This window comes from Mytilus galloprovincialis, chromosome 9, assembly GCF_965363235.1.
Source record: "Mytilus galloprovincialis chromosome 9, xbMytGall1.hap1.1, whole genome shotgun sequence".
Lineage (NCBI taxonomy): Eukaryota > Metazoa > Mollusca > Bivalvia > Mytilida > Mytilidae > Mytilus > Mytilus galloprovincialis.
In genome coordinates, this window is record NC_134846.1 from 58,868,841 (window position 1) to 58,886,852 (window position 18,012).

Here is an 18,012-nt window from a genome sequence, read left to right on the forward strand (position 1 = left end):
TTACAATGCTCAACATTTAATTCTTATCACAGTTGCTTACAATGAATTGTTCACACATTATTTATAGTGAGCATTAATAGCACGTCCAATAATCAGTCTTCTAACTTCACTCGTACCAGCTCCTATTTCATATAATTTGGCATCTCTTAAAAATCTTCCTGTTGGATAATCATTGATATAACCATTTCCACCTGAAAATTTACAAAATATGTTGGCCTGAAATCAATTACGTTATTTCTCATACAACAAGGAAACAATTAGCATTTGTCATTATTTTGAGGTTCTCATGCCACTTTTTTCAGCTATTTAAATCTTTTGTTAAAAATTATTAAATAAACATACTAAGACAAAATGTATTTGTTCATTGCTTTAAAAAAACCATTAGTAAAATGCTTATGAAATTTCAGAATTAGAAGGTTTTTCGTTTTTGCCGTATAAAACTTCATGTCTATTTAAGTTTTCTCACCTAGAATCTGTATAGCATCCAGTGCTGTTTTAGTAGCTGCCTCTGCTGTATACAAAATTACAGCTGCACAGTCCTGTAGCATGTAAAAAAATAAAAAATTAGTGAGTTTAGCTCTGCTACTTAGCAATTGTTGGACTGAATGGATAACAAACATCTTTGCGATCAAAATTTGAAATAATATTAACTTGCATTTAAATTTTAAATCACATTAATCATTTAAAAGGCTATTATATGGATATCTCAAGCCATCTGAATATTGAACAAACAAAAATGAGAAGCATTTAAACATCCACTGATACAATAAAAAAAATTGTGAAACAGACACATGCACGTATAAATGTATGTATTTTTACAATACTATATAGTTTGGCTTTACAAACTTGAAATGTGGAGAAATTCATTCCAAAACATGAGTCTTGCACGCAGAATCTCATGTCATAAATTTTTGTACATACATTTGGTTGTCGCTCCCCTCTATCTAATGCCCTAGCTACATTATAGACATATGAACGTGATGCATTCAGTGTTGTATACATGTCGGCCATCTTGGCTTGGATCATCTAAAATGTTAAACACAAAATAATCATATAAGTAAAGAAATATCCTATGAAAAGTTTTGCACAGAAAAATAAGAGTGCACACACTGAAATATCTCTCCTGCTTTATTGACCATTATTTTTATGTAGAAAGTCGTAAAGACAAGTGAAACTGCTAGCTACTGCTCACTGATGATACCCCTGCCACAAGTGGATAGTATTAATAGTGTAAGAATATGCAAGTTTTCGGTAAACAGGATGTTGTTGAGTGATGAATCTGAAAACGCATTACACGGTATAGCTGACTTATTTTAACCCTGAAACCAAATTTCAGAAATCCTTGTATTGTAGTTCCTGAGAAAAATGTGACTAAAATTTTCAACTTGGCTGTCATGTGTAAAATCATACAAATGTTTGGTAAACAGGAAATTGTTGTGCGATGAATCTGAAAATGCATCACACGTTATAGATGACTTATATTTACCCTAAAAAACAAATTTCAGAAATCATTGTATTGTAGTTCCTGAGAAAAATGTGACGAAAATTTTCAACTTGGCTATCATGTGTAAAATCATACAAGCGTTCAGTAAACAGGAAGTTGTTGAGTGATGAATCTGAAAACGCATCACACGTTATAGCTGACTTATATTAACCCTAAAAACCAAATTTCAGAAATCATTGTATTGTAGTTCCTGAGAAAAATGTGACAAAAATTTTCAACTTTGCTATCATGTGTAAAATTATACAAGCGTTCAGTTAACAGGAAGTTGTTGAGTGATGAATCTGAAAACGCACCACACGTTATAGATGACTTATATTTACCCTAAAAAACAAATTTCAGAAATCATTGTATTGTAGTTCCTGAGAAAAATGTGACGAAAATTTTCAACTTGGCTATCATGTGTAAAATCATACAAGCTTTGACTAGCTGAACAGTGAAGTCATTATAAGGCATAATACTACCATTTTATATAGCTTACTTATATAAACCCTGAAACCAAATTTCAGAAATCCTTGTATTGTAGTTCCTGAGAAAAATGTGACGAAATATATTCATAAGACGGACGGTCTGACGGAAGGATGGATGGATGGATAGACAGAGGTAAAACAGTATACCCCCCTTTTTTAAAGCGGGGGTATAATAAAGGTTATCTGACTATATTTAAGAAAGTAAAGATTGATAACAGCATTACAGCAAAATGCATTGATTGTGTAGATGAAAGTAACTAGCTTGCTTGCTAACTGAACCATGAAGTCATTATTAAGTTAGGTACATGTATACTACCCTCCTTTAAGATTAGACTAGTCCGACAGATAACCGATCTATCTGTCTGTAAGACTAGACTACTCCGAAAGGAGGGTAGTATTATGCCTTATAATGACTTCACTGTTCAGCTAGTCAAAGATATTGCCTTAATTTACACACTCAATGCATTTTGCTGTAAAGAAATTGTTTTGACTGCTATCCTCTATCCTGACCATTTGGGAAAAAAAGTCTGAACTGAGTGACACTAACACTTGCACTGTATTCTATTGGACGATGAATATAAGCTTAGAAAAAAAAAATCTTCACTGGGAATTTTTTAAAGATCTAAAATATAGTACCTTATTCTTAATATGGGTTCGCTCTCCGTATATAAAAAGTGAATTTGCGTTTGGTGTATTTTAGCTAGAATTTTTTTTAAGCACAGAAAGTTTAACATAAGTATTTCTTTTCTTGATTGAAATTAATGAAATATTTATTAATACAAAAAAAAGTATAGTTCATCATGTGCATATAAAGTTATGTGACATTTTTGTTTTCTTTCAGATGATATATATATACACTTTTAGAAAATTATTTATTTGGTATATATATAAAATATTTAATGGCTGTGTTGTTCAGTATAATAAAACACCTAAAATTGCCTCGAGCAATAGTTGGTACCTCAGGGACAACAAACTTGCTATTACCCTCACACCCAGTCAATAGGTGTATAATATTATCTCTCTCATTTGTAACAATAATATTACTTTAAATACTGTACTAACCTGAAATTCTCCTATCTTTGTACCAAATTGCTCTCTAACATGAGCATAATTAAAAGCAACATCACAACATGCTTGCATTATTCTGAAATAAATCATTATATGATTTTAAAATTTTATAGCACATCAAAAAGAAATTATAAACTGAGCATTCAAAATAGATACAAGAAGATTAGGTATGAGTGCCAATGAGACAACTTTCCATCCAAGTCACAATTTGAAAAAGTTAACCATTATAGGTCAAAGTACAGTCTTCAACACGATCCCATTATGGATTTTTGCTTTAATACATTGAAAAATAGCAATTTTATAATACATTTGTGTATTCTGTTGCTGCCTTTGTGGATTTAGAATGTCTTTGCAAATATAGATAACATCGAATTTTTCTGACAGTATATATTAACATATATCAGAGTTTAAAAGTAATGGGCCTTTAACAAATTTTAAAATGCATATGTAATGAAGTTACCTGATGCTTAAGTATTGTCCAGTGTGGCCTATGCAAATTTAAGCCAACACTTTGAACTTACCCAAGTGGACCTGCAGCCAATACTAATCTCTCAATATCTAGACCACTAAATAGTACATACACTCCCCTGTTTAATGCTCCCATCATATTCTCAACTATCAAGGAAAGAAAGGGGTGTTTTCATCAGTGCTAAATTTTCTTGAATGTCTTATTGGTGCCATATATATAAATAAAGTGGCATTTTCACTCTGGAAAACATTTGGAAAACCAGAACACAAAATGCTTTCAATAGCTCTGGTGAACAAAATGTTTTCCATGGAAAATCATAAAGCTAAGCAATTTTATGTTTATGACCACAAACTATTTAGAAATTTCACATTGACTACAAATAATCATAGCCATTATGTTGGGAATACAAAATACAGCTATTTTATGGTGGTCAGTTTTTATTGGTGGAGGAAGCCAGAATACAACAATTTAACATTCCTTCTTTAAAATGACATTCTAAATATAGTTTGTGGTCATTAGTGAAGCTGTACTCCTTGAGGATAAGTGTCGAAATTAGTGAGAATATATCTAAGACATTACTTCAATCATAATTTTGTAAAAGATGACCATTTTTAAAAATGCTTCATCAAAGAAGACTGAAAACTGCAAATGCATAATATCAAATTATTTACTCAATGAATAACTCTACCAATTTATTTTCAAACTTTTAAACATGGTAGTGTCTTCAATATATTCTCATTACCTGTTGCTTTATAATCATACAGTTTAAAATATATATATTCCATTGCAATACACCATGTATGTCATGTATGTAGACAATTTGTATTCACACCTTTATCCATTTCATTAAATATGGGCTAAGTGTGTTGAAATACTGCTGCTATCCAAACCTTAAACATGTCAACACCAAATATAATTTCATCTCCTAGAATTTTCAGATAAAATCACAACTGATGATGCTTAAATGAGATTTACAATAATTTGAAATAGAATTTAATCCCAAATACATGTTGTAGTGCCCAATGGACTAGCGAAATAAAGAATGTGTTGTCTACATAAGAATCACACAAGCAAATGTCACTTAAAAAACATTGTTCAAAATGAATTACAGCAAAATGCATTGTGCGTGTAGGTAAAGGTAATATCTTTGGCTAGCTTGCTTGTTAGCTGAACCCTGAAGTCATTACTAAGTTAGGTATACAACCCTCCATTAAGACTAGACTAGTCCGTTAACAAATCCATCTGTCTGTAGGACTAGACAACTCAGATAGAAATGTAGTATATTTGACCTTATAATGACTTCACGGTTCAGCTAACATACAAGCTAGCCAAAGACATTACCTCTAATTACACACTCACTGCATTTTGCTGTAATACAAAGAAAGACTTCTAAAGATTTCTCAACATGAGAAGGTGACAGTTAAACATTTATTGTAATCAAAGAAAAATAAAATGGCTTCTTAAATGATAAACTCATTGCTGTATAATTCTAGAAAATAAATTATCTGATTGGTTGATCATGAAAATACAAAACTGTTTTAAATAAATTTATCATAAGCCATGTCTGATTCTTATATAGAGTTGTAAAATAGGAGATTAAAGTCTCACCCTACACATCCACTACTTCCAAGACCTCTCTCTATATCTAGTCCAGACATTAGAATATAGACACCTTTACCTACACCACCAATTATATTTTCTTCTGTAAATATAATTTTTAATTTTACAGAAATGGTCAAAGATTCAAACGGCTAGGTTGCAATGTGTAAGGCCTGTAACTCGAAAGACCATACAAATGACAGTAATATTTGATACAGTTTGGGGAGCATACAAACAAAAAGCAATACCTCCATAAAAAAGTTGCTAAAAAGATACTTTACTGTTGTCTGCTCTATGGTCGGGTTGTTGTCGCTTTGACACATTCCCCATTTCCATTCTCAATTTTATTGATTACATCATTTGAAAAGTCTAATAATCATTTTTCTATAATGAATAATAAAAAATGGGTATTGTGAGCTTCATCCTTCATTGTCATGTCCTTGAACCACTGACACAAAAACTGCAAAGATATGGTTTCTACCTTTTTTCTAAGCTACCTTTACTAAGAGTGGCTGAAAACTAACTCACTTTCAGAATTTGGAAATAACCTAAATATGTGTTCATTTTTTTGGCACATATGCAATGTTATTCAATCATAATAAATAGACAATGTTTCAGTATGATGGCTTTAGATATTTTAATTACAAAATAGATACATGTTGTATTGCAATAAAACACTTTCTAGCTATGAGGCATTTTCTTGTGTGTATAATCTCACCCTGGAGCACAAGCTGCCACTATAACCCTTTCAATATCTAACCCAGACATCAGCACATAGACACCTTTATTATTACCACCTAACATATTCTCAGCTGAAAGTATTTGAGAATAGTCTTGGCATGTAACTAATTTTTAAACATACGGTATATAACATGCATCTTTATCTGAAAGCTTGAAGATTGAAATAAAAGGAGTAAGTTCTGTAAGGGCCATATTTGGCCCCGTTTATAAAGTTCAATGTAACACTATAAAAAATGTTTAAAGTTGATTTAGAGACACATGTGAGAAAGTTAATAGAACTATTTTTGTCAAAGTCTAATTCTAACACATTGATTTTTACATCCCAAAAAGGTCAAGATAAGAGATTTTGGTAAAATTTGACAAAATCGGCTGGATTTAAACCTAATTTAGGACCAGGAAACATAGACCGCAGACATCACCTCACTAAATATTCAAATAAGACATGTGAAATGTCTTCACAAACATTATTTTCAAAAATCTTTGTTGTCTACGTTTGCGCTCTATGTTTCCTCTCCAATAATCTATGGAAATTTACCCATTTTCGTTGATTTTTTCGTGGAAAATAAATATGAGTACAACTTGTGACATCATAATAAAATGCAGGAAAGAAATTGTTCAACAAAATGGCTTATTTTCTATCTGGTCATTGTATTAGCTATAATTTATTGTGATATTGGTCAGTAAATCCTAATTGGAAATTTATGCTAAAAAAGGGGCCATTTCAGGACCTTACCTTACCTTACTCCTTTACAGTGAAATGTAAAGTTGATTGAAACATAAAAAATGTTCAATGTAATTTTCTTGACCTAATAGTATTATCTATGTACCTGAAATATTTAATGTTTTTTAATTATGTTTACATCTGGGTATTGTGAAGTCTTACCCATTGGGTTAATAGTTCTATATTACAAGACAATAAAACTAAAGCAGACTTTACACAGCCATCTTGAGATGCATACAGGTTTGCTTCCAATACTTTTGAGAATAACTGGCATTAAATTGACATATACATATATATATATGAAATATTTCACTAACTAAATATTTGTCTAAATATGATCTAATGTTTGAAATAAAATCAGTAAATTGTATTTTTTATTTTTTACCAGTAAACCATATTAGGTGATTGCTTTCTAATCACTGGTGCCCTTTACTGTATTGATGTTCTAACAACCATAAACATACAGCCGTATAATTCGGAGTGAAGATAATTCAAGAAGTTCAAGGAATTCATGCCTTACTGGCTATTTTAAAGCATGTTTAAGTTTATGTTATTGATGAAAGCTTTGTCATCCTTTTTTTTTTTTTTTTTTTTTGGGGGGGGGGGGGGCAAAAATGCATAGGTTTATTTTAGAAATCATCATACATATATATTAATGTGCATGTAATGCTTACCTGGAACTTTACAATCTTCAAATATTAATTCAGATGTGTTGGAACCTCTCATACCAAGTTTATCTAACTTTGGTCCAGCAGAAAATCCTGGCATTCCCTACAAAATGTATTCAATACAAAGAAATTGAACATACATATACTGAAATTTAAAAGTTTTAAGTTCAAATCAACACAGATAATCCTAAAGACTGTCCATTCAAAACACAATTAATGCTTGAAAGCTCTACATTTTGTAGCAACTGAATTAAAGGGGCATTAGCTGTCAAATTCATGGTCACCGATTTGACTCAAATTCTCATATTTGATTTATAACAATGTAAAACATTTATCCAAACTATCAAAAGTCCAAAATAAACAGTTTACAGAGCATGGGGTAGATAAGTCCAGACGCCATCTAATTAACTATCAATTTGACCTCAGATGACCATATAAGCGATGTAAACATAAATAAAGATATGAATAGATTAAACCAACACATGCAATTGGATTTTTATAGGGCTGTTTGGTTTTATTTTATAGATTAAAAATAGATGTTTCTCATTGTTTTTAACCGTATAAGAATGATTTTATGTGCATCGAATTGGTAATGAAATGATTTACCGTAGTTTCACTTTCATTGTTGACATTCTTTTTCTTTAAATAACCAGTACACGTACAATGCATGCGTTGTCAATCTCCAGCTAGGGGTTAAATTGAAGTTCACATGAATACGGATTTCAAGAGGTCGACTCATTCACTTGCAAGTGAATAACTATTATCAATGTTTCTTAGCGTAATTTGACACAATTGAACCTTTTTGGCTGCAAAAAGTGAATTGTTATTTCACTATTTCACTTTCATTATCGATTGAACAGAAAAAAATCAAACTTTAGATTTTTTATATATCTCGTAGCTAGTGCCCCTTTCAGTAATTTGGGACTTTGAAAGTTAAAGATTTTCATCTCATCGAAACCAATGAATCATCTTTATTCCTGTAATTTTTGTAAGTTCAAGTAAGAACATAAAAATAAGATTTCAGACAGGGTGTATGTCCTCAGTCAATTTGAGACCATTTTATGGTTACCTTTTCTATAAGGAAAGCTGTAATACCATGTTGTGGTTTATCTGAAGTGATATCTGTTTTAGCATACACTACCAGTACATCAGCATCAGGACCATTTGTTATCCAGAACTTATTACCATTTAATACATAGTGATCACCTTCAAGTGTAATGAAATTTAATTTAATTTTAATTTTACTATATAATCACTATGAGACAGTGCAAAGGTAATATCTGATACTGTACTGCCTTCAAAAATATCAGGGACCCGTACCATGAGGCATAACAAAATTACTCCAAAACTTTCTATGCTGTTATTTATTAACTGTGTGTATGTTTTTTTCCCCGAGTATTATCAAGTTTTAAAATTATTTGATCCTGTGTGGTTTGTATGCATGGCTATACAAAAGACACTTTATTCACGATTCATGGAAATGTGGAAAAAGAATGCACACCAGGTCATGCAGTTCATTTAAAATATTGAAAATTTTAAACATCATTCCTGCCTACCTCTGACAAAATTAAAAGACATTCTATTCAAACAGACTAACAGATAACATGAAAGTATTATAACCCCATGTATAATAATAATTTTACCTTTCTTTTCAGCTTTCAATTTCATTGATACAACATCTGATCCTGAGTTAGCCTCACTCATAGCTAATGCCCCTACATATTCTCCTTTAATTAACTGAAACAAACATACCAATTTGTAATGTTAGTATCAATGCTTCTGTCAGTTCATAATAAGCATTGCACATTTTCAACTTGTATTTTAAATACACAAAACAGAGGTAGATTTAGGGATGCAGGGGGCTACTCCCTTTTCTTGAGAGAAATTTTGTTAATTATATTGGGAATCACTGAAGCATGACTGAAGCGTGCCCACTCTTAGGCAGTCAGTGGGCCCCCACTTATGAAGATTTCTGGAATAATCTGGATCCTCCACTGCAAAATACCACTCAACTCCCATATCCCTAATCACCCACAATATATTTTTATATTAATTTTATTTATTTATTTAAATAATAAAACCAAAACCCTATTACACACACACACACAGGTTCAATTATGGATTTGCCCTAAGAATTACTATCAATACACATACCTTAGGTAGATATTTGTCCTTCTGTGCCTCTGTTCCATTTCTGACAAGCTGATTGATACATAAGTTTGAAAAAGCACCATAACTGAGAGCTATGGCTGCTGAAGCCCTGGACATTTCTTCCATCACAAGACAGTGGTCTAAATAAGACATTTCTGATCCACCATACTTAGCTAAAATTAAATATCCAAGCTGAATATCAGATCAGTAAGAACCACTTACTTGGTCTCTTTTATATCCTAGTAATAGATTATCCTAGCTGTATTTGACATAACCTTTCAGAATTTTGGGTCCCAAACACTCTTCAACTTCCTGTTTTATTTATCTTTTTTAACTTTTCTTTATTTGAGTGTTACTAATGAGTCTTTTGTAGACGAAACATACATTTGGTGTACAAAATTTTAATCCTGGTGTCAATGAGTTTATTTGATATATAGCTCAAAAATTGACTATGTTGCTACAATTTAATAAGTGTATTAATTTAAGGTAAATCTAGGAAAAATAATTTTTTTGTACATCTTCTTCTGATTAAGTGTAGGACTCATTTTGAGTATAGTCATACATGGTGTGTATAATTGTCTTTTTCTGAACATTTTAACAACATATTGAAAATGTATTAAACAAGAATGTGTCTCCAGTACACAGATGCCCCATCCACATTATCATTTTCTATGTGGACCGTGAAAATTGGGGAAAATCTCTAATTTGGCATTAAAATAAGAGAGATTATATCATAGGGAAAATGTGTACTAAGTTTCAAGTTGATTGGACTTCAACTTCATCAAAACTACCTCAACCAAAAACTTTAACCTGAAGCAGGACGAAAGAACAAACAAATGAACGAACATATGGACACACATACCAGAAAACATAATGCCCATAAATGGGGCGTAATAAATAGGGTATTAAAATGAAAAGTTTCCTATTATATAACAATCAAAGAGCTGATAGCTCTGAGGTGGAAGAAGGTGAATAAACATGATAAAAGGTAATTTGAATTACCATAAAAGCAGCCCCACTAACCCAGGCTGCTTTGTTCCATTTATTGTTTTTGAGATACGGAGGGATATATGAAACCATCCCCCCCTCTTTTTTCTTCAAAAAAACTAAATATCACTAAAATAAAATTTTGAATCAAAACCAAAAAGTATACAGATCTTCAGATTAATATAACAAAGAAGTGTGTAAAGTTTTAAGCAATAATCATAAATTATTTTTGAGATACGGTGCAACATGTAAAAAAAAAACCTCCCCCTTTTTTTACAAAATACTAAATAACTGAGAAAAAAAAATTTTGAATCATCACCAAAAAGTATACAGATGTTTAGATTAATATAACAAAGAAGTGTGTAAAGTTTTAAGCAAAAAAAAAGAGGAAGAAGAGTTTGTTTGCACTTGCAGTTTTTAAATCCTATATTTATTAAAATAAATCAAAATCAAATGTCCTGAAATATTTATGTGAATTATTATCTTCCATCCATAGTTTGTCTTTCTTTGTTTAGTAAACAAATTAATATCCATTTAGACCATAATTTACATTTTCACACAGGTAAATTAATTTGGCTATAAATAGATCAAAGCATGTCTGTGTAGAATCTCTAATCTAAAATCTTAATTGTTATAATTTTATTTCTTTAAATAATCAAATTTAAATTTATGAAAATAATCATGATTGATAAAATAGTATTGCATAAAGTTTGCGTTTTCGGAAGACTATTTATGTTTAGGTCATGGTTCTAGAGGCTTCTTCACATATTTGTAAACAAACCAATATGGCTGCCACATGTGATTACCTTGCACATGTGAAACAAATATTTCAGACAAAAGTTAGATTACTCTTGTCAAAAGGGATTTAAATTTATATTGCAATAAATTATTCAGAAGGAGGTACATTCAGTTTAGATTATATTTCTTCTTCTATGAGCATTTAGAGTTTAATCAAAATTCTCCAAACAGCAACGTACTGCTCTTGTCAACTGAGTCTTGAATAATTTTATAAATACATTCAAACCATTTGAAGTAAAAAGGCATCTAATTCACAGGACAAAGGAAAACAATGAATAAAGACAACAATTTAAAGAGAAATAGATCCCTTCTATTTATTAAAAACAAAATCTTCTTGTCTGCAAATACGTAACTTCAAGGGCGAACGTGTAAATAGGGCGAGTTGTCCCGATACCAAATTCACGCATGCGTACTTCAAATATCTACATTAAAAACATCCGGTTACAAGTAAACAAATAACGTTCATGTAGATGAGATGAAATCTAATAATTTACATAAATAAAAGGGTACATATTTACGATAGTGATTATTTTTCAATCCTAATTTACAAATTAAATGATTCAGATGCTTAATCATGTGTAAAAATCGGTGTCAGGAAGTTGTTATGAAATTGTAATACACAGAAACGAATGGGGCATACGGAGAATTCAAAGATTTTAAAGTCGGCACCATTGGCCTTCAGAAGACTTGAAGTCTTCTTTCACCAAAAACTAGCCACCTAACCTTCATAATAGTTATTTGAAAATGTAACTTTATTCTGATGTTAGAACAAACCTGGTGCTGTTATGCCAAGTAATCCCATCTCTCCACATTTTTTCCAGAAATCCTAAATACAAAGATAAAAATCTTGGAGTAGATAATAAAACAGACACTCTTGCAATAAGGCATTATAAGAAAAACAATAGCTTAAGGAGGCTCGCGGGTACAAAAATTCCAGCAAAAAATCAAACATTTTTTTTTTTCATTATAAATTTTATTTATTACACTATTAGTTATTTCTTTATAATATGGTACAAAAATCAACCAAAATCAGGTGCTCCACAGGGCGCAGCTTTATACAACCCCAGTGGTTGAACCCTGAACAGTTGGGGCTAATTTGGTCACAATATTCAAGCTTGATTCTGTCTGAATTTGGATTGTGATCAAATTTTTTACATAATATAGGTTTTTGTCACAAAATTAATGTGGTCAAAGATCTAACAAATCTATTGCACAATACTGTGCAATTGGAGATTTCTTCTTAAAACTTTTCAAAATTCGAAATTCGAAAAATTTTGAAAAAAAGGAAGCCCTTCAAAAAATGGTAAACCCCTCCCCCCCCCCCAACTTTTTGAAACCCCCTTGGAGCATAAACCCTTAAACTCAATCCCATGCTTTCCATTGCAGTATTGAACCTTGTAGTACAATTTCAGAGAGATCCAAGACCATACACTTAAACACAAGTTATTGTCATGATTGTTTGGAAACTAGAAACATGCTTCTTTTTGGCCCCTAATTCCTACATATTTTGGACAATTAACCCAAAACTTAATCCCAGCCTCCCCTTTGTTATATGGTACATTGTGGTACAATTTCAGAGAGATCCATACAATTACACATAAGCTATTGTCTTGAAACTAGAAAAATGCTTGTTTTTACCCCTTTTTGGCCCTTAATTCCTAAACTTTCGCCCCATAACCCCTCAAATGAATCCAAACCTTCTACTTGTGGTTTTAAACATTGTGGTATGATTTCAGAGCAAATGAAATACTTCTACACAAGTTATTATCCTGAAACTAGAAAAATGCTTGGGTCCCTTTTGGGACCCTAAATCCAAATCGGTTGGGACCATCATCCCCAAAATCAATCCCAACCTTTTGTGGTATTGAATCTTCTGAAAAATTTCATGAAGATCTATTAACTTAAACTAAAGTTATTATCCGGAAACCAATGTGTCTTCGGACGACGACGACGCAGATGACAACATCATACCATTATACGATCCCAAAAATTTTTTGGGGTCGTATAAAAAATTGATTTAGTTTGGCCCCAGATATAAAATGTTTATATTATTGAAAAAGCTCCAAATTATCTCCCTTTGGTGCAAAAAAGCATTTTTTTTGGCATTAAAATTGAAACATCTTTTTAAACTCATCTGTGACCTATATTTTTTATTATTGTTTTCAAATAAGCTGTACGTAAACTAAATAATGGTAAAATTTAAGCAATTTCTGCAGTTTTGTTCTTTTTTTATTTCTATATTACCTTTATTTCTTCTATTAGTTCAACAGAGAAAAAAAAGTTAACAAAAATGTATGCTTCTTTCGTAGGCAGATTGTGAGCTTAAATGAACGGTAACCCCATTTTTTTATTTCATTTTTCTGTTAAGTATATGATAAAGTTGTGAGCTTAAATGAACGGTGACCCCATTTTTTTATTTCATTTTTCTGTTAAGTATATGATAAAGTTCTTTTATAAAAAAATATAGGGAAATCCTATATTAGAAAAAAATCGAACCCGTGAGCCCCCTTAATCCCTGCTTTTTAGGAGTGGAAATTTGATAATAAAAGTCTGTATGTCAGTTATTTTTACATAATTTTCATAGTACAAAGCCTGTAATTTAGACAAAATCAGAAGAGCTTTACGAAATTATCACTCAATCTGTAACTCGTCATAGTAGATTCACATACTTAAAATCAGCTCAATATGTGAAGGAGTTTAGAAAAAAGTCTGTAAAACTGTTTATTGGGAATTGACAGAATGATGGACAAGGGTAAAACTATATGGCTGCAACCACTTTGTGCTTTTTTTTCATATAACTACAAAAGAGTTTCACAAACTTCAAGTCTTACTTGGTATGGACTCTGCTCATTATTGAAGACTGTATGGTGACCTTTAGTTGTTAACTTCTGTGTCAAATGGTCTTTTATAAATTGAGAATTGTCTCATAGGCAATTATACCATATCTTCTTTTTATATTTACAAGACACTAAGCCAAAAAGATATGAACAAAGGCTACCATTGTTGATGTGTGTGACTAAGGACAGGCAATAATCTTTTTTTTATGTGTACAAGATAAATGGAAATATTCCAATAATAATGTACTTACTCTTAAATCTTTAAATTCATTGTTATGATCAATTTCTTGTGCTTTTGGTGCTAGTTCTTTTTGACAAAACTGAAAAACTGACTGTCTCAACTGAAAAATAAACCATGAATTGTGCTAACATACAAATATCTATTAAATTTAATTGTATTACAATAAACACATAAACACTAAATGTGTTCAAAGCTAAGATGACCGGTACAAAATCTTATAATGCTACTTAAACACTTACAATCTTACAACTATTACATACTCCAAATATAGTTGACTGTTTGCTAAAAGTACATCTGAGAAACAAATGATTAAAAACACCCGTGAAAATAATTTAGTTTTAAGTCTTTTATATTATGGTAATTATCCACCAGTTTTAATGTTTAATTTTGTAACCTTGTCCAAAGGTTTGGTGTCATGGATGTTAGAGTTAAGATTTTAACTTTATCAAAATAAATAAACAATTGTTTTGATAAAAAAAAACATAATGTACGTAAGTTTAATAAACATGAACAATGTTACAATGAGATTTCTGTCTAATTTCTTGAGCATACTTGTTTATCTTTTTTTAAATTATATAATTTTAAATTGAATAATACATGTCTTTTAATATAAATATAAAAAATCCTTCAAAATGAAGGAACATAAACTTTGTTTACACTGAAAGATGTCTTGAACATATAATTCCTAACAATGTACATCTACATTTCCATATTTTTTTAAGGTTGAGTCAGTAAGTGATGATATTGTTAAAAATTAGATGTTTTAATATTTTGATACTGATGAATTAAACATCTTTTAGATATTATAGTTAAGATTTGAAGGTTTACATCTTTTAGAGAATGAGGTGATATTTTGTCTGGAATTATAGCTATCTATAGATCTATAGGTTTATGTTCCCCAATAGGCTATTTGCCAATTCCCGCTATTGACCCTGTAATTACATACCTTTTTTTTTAGTTGTCTCCCTTATGAGGGACATTAATTTTTATTTACAACGGAGAGCTAGCAGAAAGAGCAAATTTACCTGTGCGTAATGTGAGTAATCTTTAAGGTTTACAAATCTTTTAATTACATTAATTTGTTGCTTTCAAGCTTAATACTTTTGACATCTGAAATTATTTTTCATGAAAGATTAGTTAAACCGCCGAAACATCACTTTCAACTCATCAAGCCAATTTTGTCCTGTATGGAACCAGTCTACGAATCTAACAGAATCAAATCGGTAATTGGCAAATGGACCATTATGGTAGAAAAAAAATAATAGGGAAAATTTCCCGAAATTTTCATTCTACTAATGAACTCAAAATCGTTAACCTTTTTTTTTCAAGACTTTTTTAAATCCCAGCATCAGCGCAGATACTTACTTCCTTTTCCCAGTCTTGTTTGCATGAGACTTTGAATAACATATTTGTTTATCACTCTAGTAAACTAGGAAGGAACTCAATAACGGCATTTCTGTTTCTTTTTTTTCAAACATCATGAACATGTTAAAAAAAATTATACAGACTTTGTCCCCTTTCACAGGTAATGCCTGCCTCACATTATACATATTAAGATGACATGTAAATGTATGAATAACATAAACCAAAATTTTTCTCAACAAAACAATAGAGCAAATTACATTCCCAATTTATTATGGACTTTAACAAGCAACGCTTCGAGTAAAACTCATCTGGTGGTGCTGTCAGTCTGGGTTGCTTTGTAATCATTACATCCATGTTAACTAATAATTTTGGATTAGAACCATGTTAATAGTCAATTTCATATTAGGATCACATAAATTTGTTATGTAAACATCCCAAGCTTCATACCTGTTTTTGTTCTTCTGTCAAGCCAAACAATGAATCGTTTACAGGATAATACGAACAACATTTTGAACTTTTTATGTTGAACTTATGTTTTGGTGTGTTTAGTACTCTTTTTAAGAGTCCCCTGTGTAAAAGTTTCAGGGTCATTTTTCCAAAAAATATAGCGGAAGTATTTGATTTAATATAAATTCGGAATCAACTTCGGATAAAGTGGACATTCCGTTTTTACGGATATTGATAGTTGATTGGTTGCAATTTGCTTAACGTAAAATGGCAAATGATTTCAAGTACTAGTGATATGATTTATATTTACTGAGAACAAAAACACTTTTACGGTTACTCATCTTGTTTTGTCTTTAATTAGATCCATCCTATATAAGGACCAACTCCTAACGAGAGTAATAGTTAAGGATACAATGTATCAACATTTGATGAAATGAAAAATGAACTCTATAGTGGGGCTTTGTCTTGTAAATAAAGACTGTTAAGTTTGCTGACAATTTAAATCAATTATGAAAAAATAGTTTCATGTCCAAATTTCAGTCGATTAGAACTTTCTGTAGAGACATTTCCTAGGACCAATTGACCTAAAAATCTACACGTGGCTTTTTTTTTTACATCCGTGCGCTAAATCCAACAATTGTTAGAGATCTGATTTATTACTCATTTGGAAACGAAACTATCACACGCACTGGTGTATCTCTGATTTGACACGCTACTTTTTTCAAACGTATAAGTTTTAATTTACTCTCTCCGTACGTCTCAGATCTGATAAAAAGATGTTTGAAGGTTAAACCTAATTAAGGTATAGCATACATTAACATGTTTTATTATTTTTTTTTTGTGATGTTTGATAAAACAAGAGTGCACACGCTGACATGTCTAGTCTTCTTTCCTAACCATTGATTGTATGTTGATAGTACTAAATGTAAAGTTTTACTTCAAATAACAGGATTCAAGAAAACGAGGTCAAGGTCAGATAAACCGCAAATGAGAAATATATGTACACCTTGCATTCATTCAATACACCAAATATAATTGACCTATCGCTAATAGTTTCTAAGAAACAGCCTTAACTAAGAAAACTAAACATTGACCAATGAACCATGAAAATGAGGTCAAAGTACGTAAGATGATACCTGCCAGACAGACATATACACTTTACAATCCTTCAATACAACACATATAGTTGACCTACTACTCAGTTTAAAAGTTTAAGAAAAAAAAAAAAACACAAAACCTTTAACATTGAGCAATTAATGAACCATGAGAATAAGGTCAAGGTCAAATAAAACCTGCGAAACTGACATGTACATTAAAAAATAGTTGAATTAACCAAATATTGTAGACCTTATGCATACAGTATAAGAAAAACAGACCAAAACACAAAAACTTACATGTAACTATTACTCCTGAACCATGAAAATGAGGTCAAGATCAAATGACACCTGTCAGTTGGATATGTACACCTAACAGTATCTGTGATATGGACTTGACCACCAAAACTTAACCTTGTTCACTGATCCATTAAATGTGGTTGTGGTCAAGTGAAAACTGTCTGATGGGCATCAGAGGCTAACAAAATATAGTTCTGACATTACTCAAAATTAGAGAAAAATTAACATTTCAAAAAAATCTTAACATTTTTTCAAGTTGTCATTGAACCATGAAAATGAAGTCAAAGACAATTTACATATGACAAACTGAAACTTCATAACATAAGGCATCTATATACAAAGTATGACGCATCCATGTCTTCCACCTTCTAAAATATATAGTTATTCAAAATTTAGCTTATGCTGCCGCCGCCGCCACCGAATCACTATCTATATGTCGCGCTTTCTGCAAAAATTGCAGACTCGACAAAAAAACGAAGAAATGAATCTGAACCCCTGGGCTCGTCTCCTCTATTATACTAGTAAGTCTTTTACAAAATGTGCAGGTAAAATATT

The 18,012-nt window shown here is 31.2% G+C and overlaps 1 protein-coding gene across 2 annotated transcripts; it reads right to left on the minus strand.

Moving 5' to 3' along the window:
* LOC143045431 (isovaleryl-CoA dehydrogenase, mitochondrial-like) lies at positions 1-16,230 on the minus strand. 2 transcript variants are annotated; one of them, XM_076217919.1, is made up of 12 exons: positions 16,064-16,230; positions 14,262-14,351; positions 11,948-11,999; positions 9,392-9,561; positions 8,881-8,974; positions 8,307-8,443; positions 7,244-7,340; positions 3,561-3,654; positions 3,034-3,115; positions 922-1,026; positions 467-539; positions 1-191 (listed from the first exon to the last, which is right to left on the minus strand). In XM_076217919.1, exons 1-12 carry the CDS (start codon positions 16,205-16,207, stop codon positions 58-60), a joined length of 1,272 nt encoding a protein of 423 aa, XP_076074034.1. In that variant the 5' UTR covers positions 16,208-16,230; the 3' UTR covers positions 1-57. The 2 variants fall into 2 exon arrangements, with proteins under 2 accessions (XP_076074034.1, XP_076074035.1); XM_076217920.1 differs by lacking the exon at positions 3,561-3,654 and adding an exon at positions 5,117-5,210.
* Positions 16,231-18,012: the final 1,782 nt, after the last annotated feature.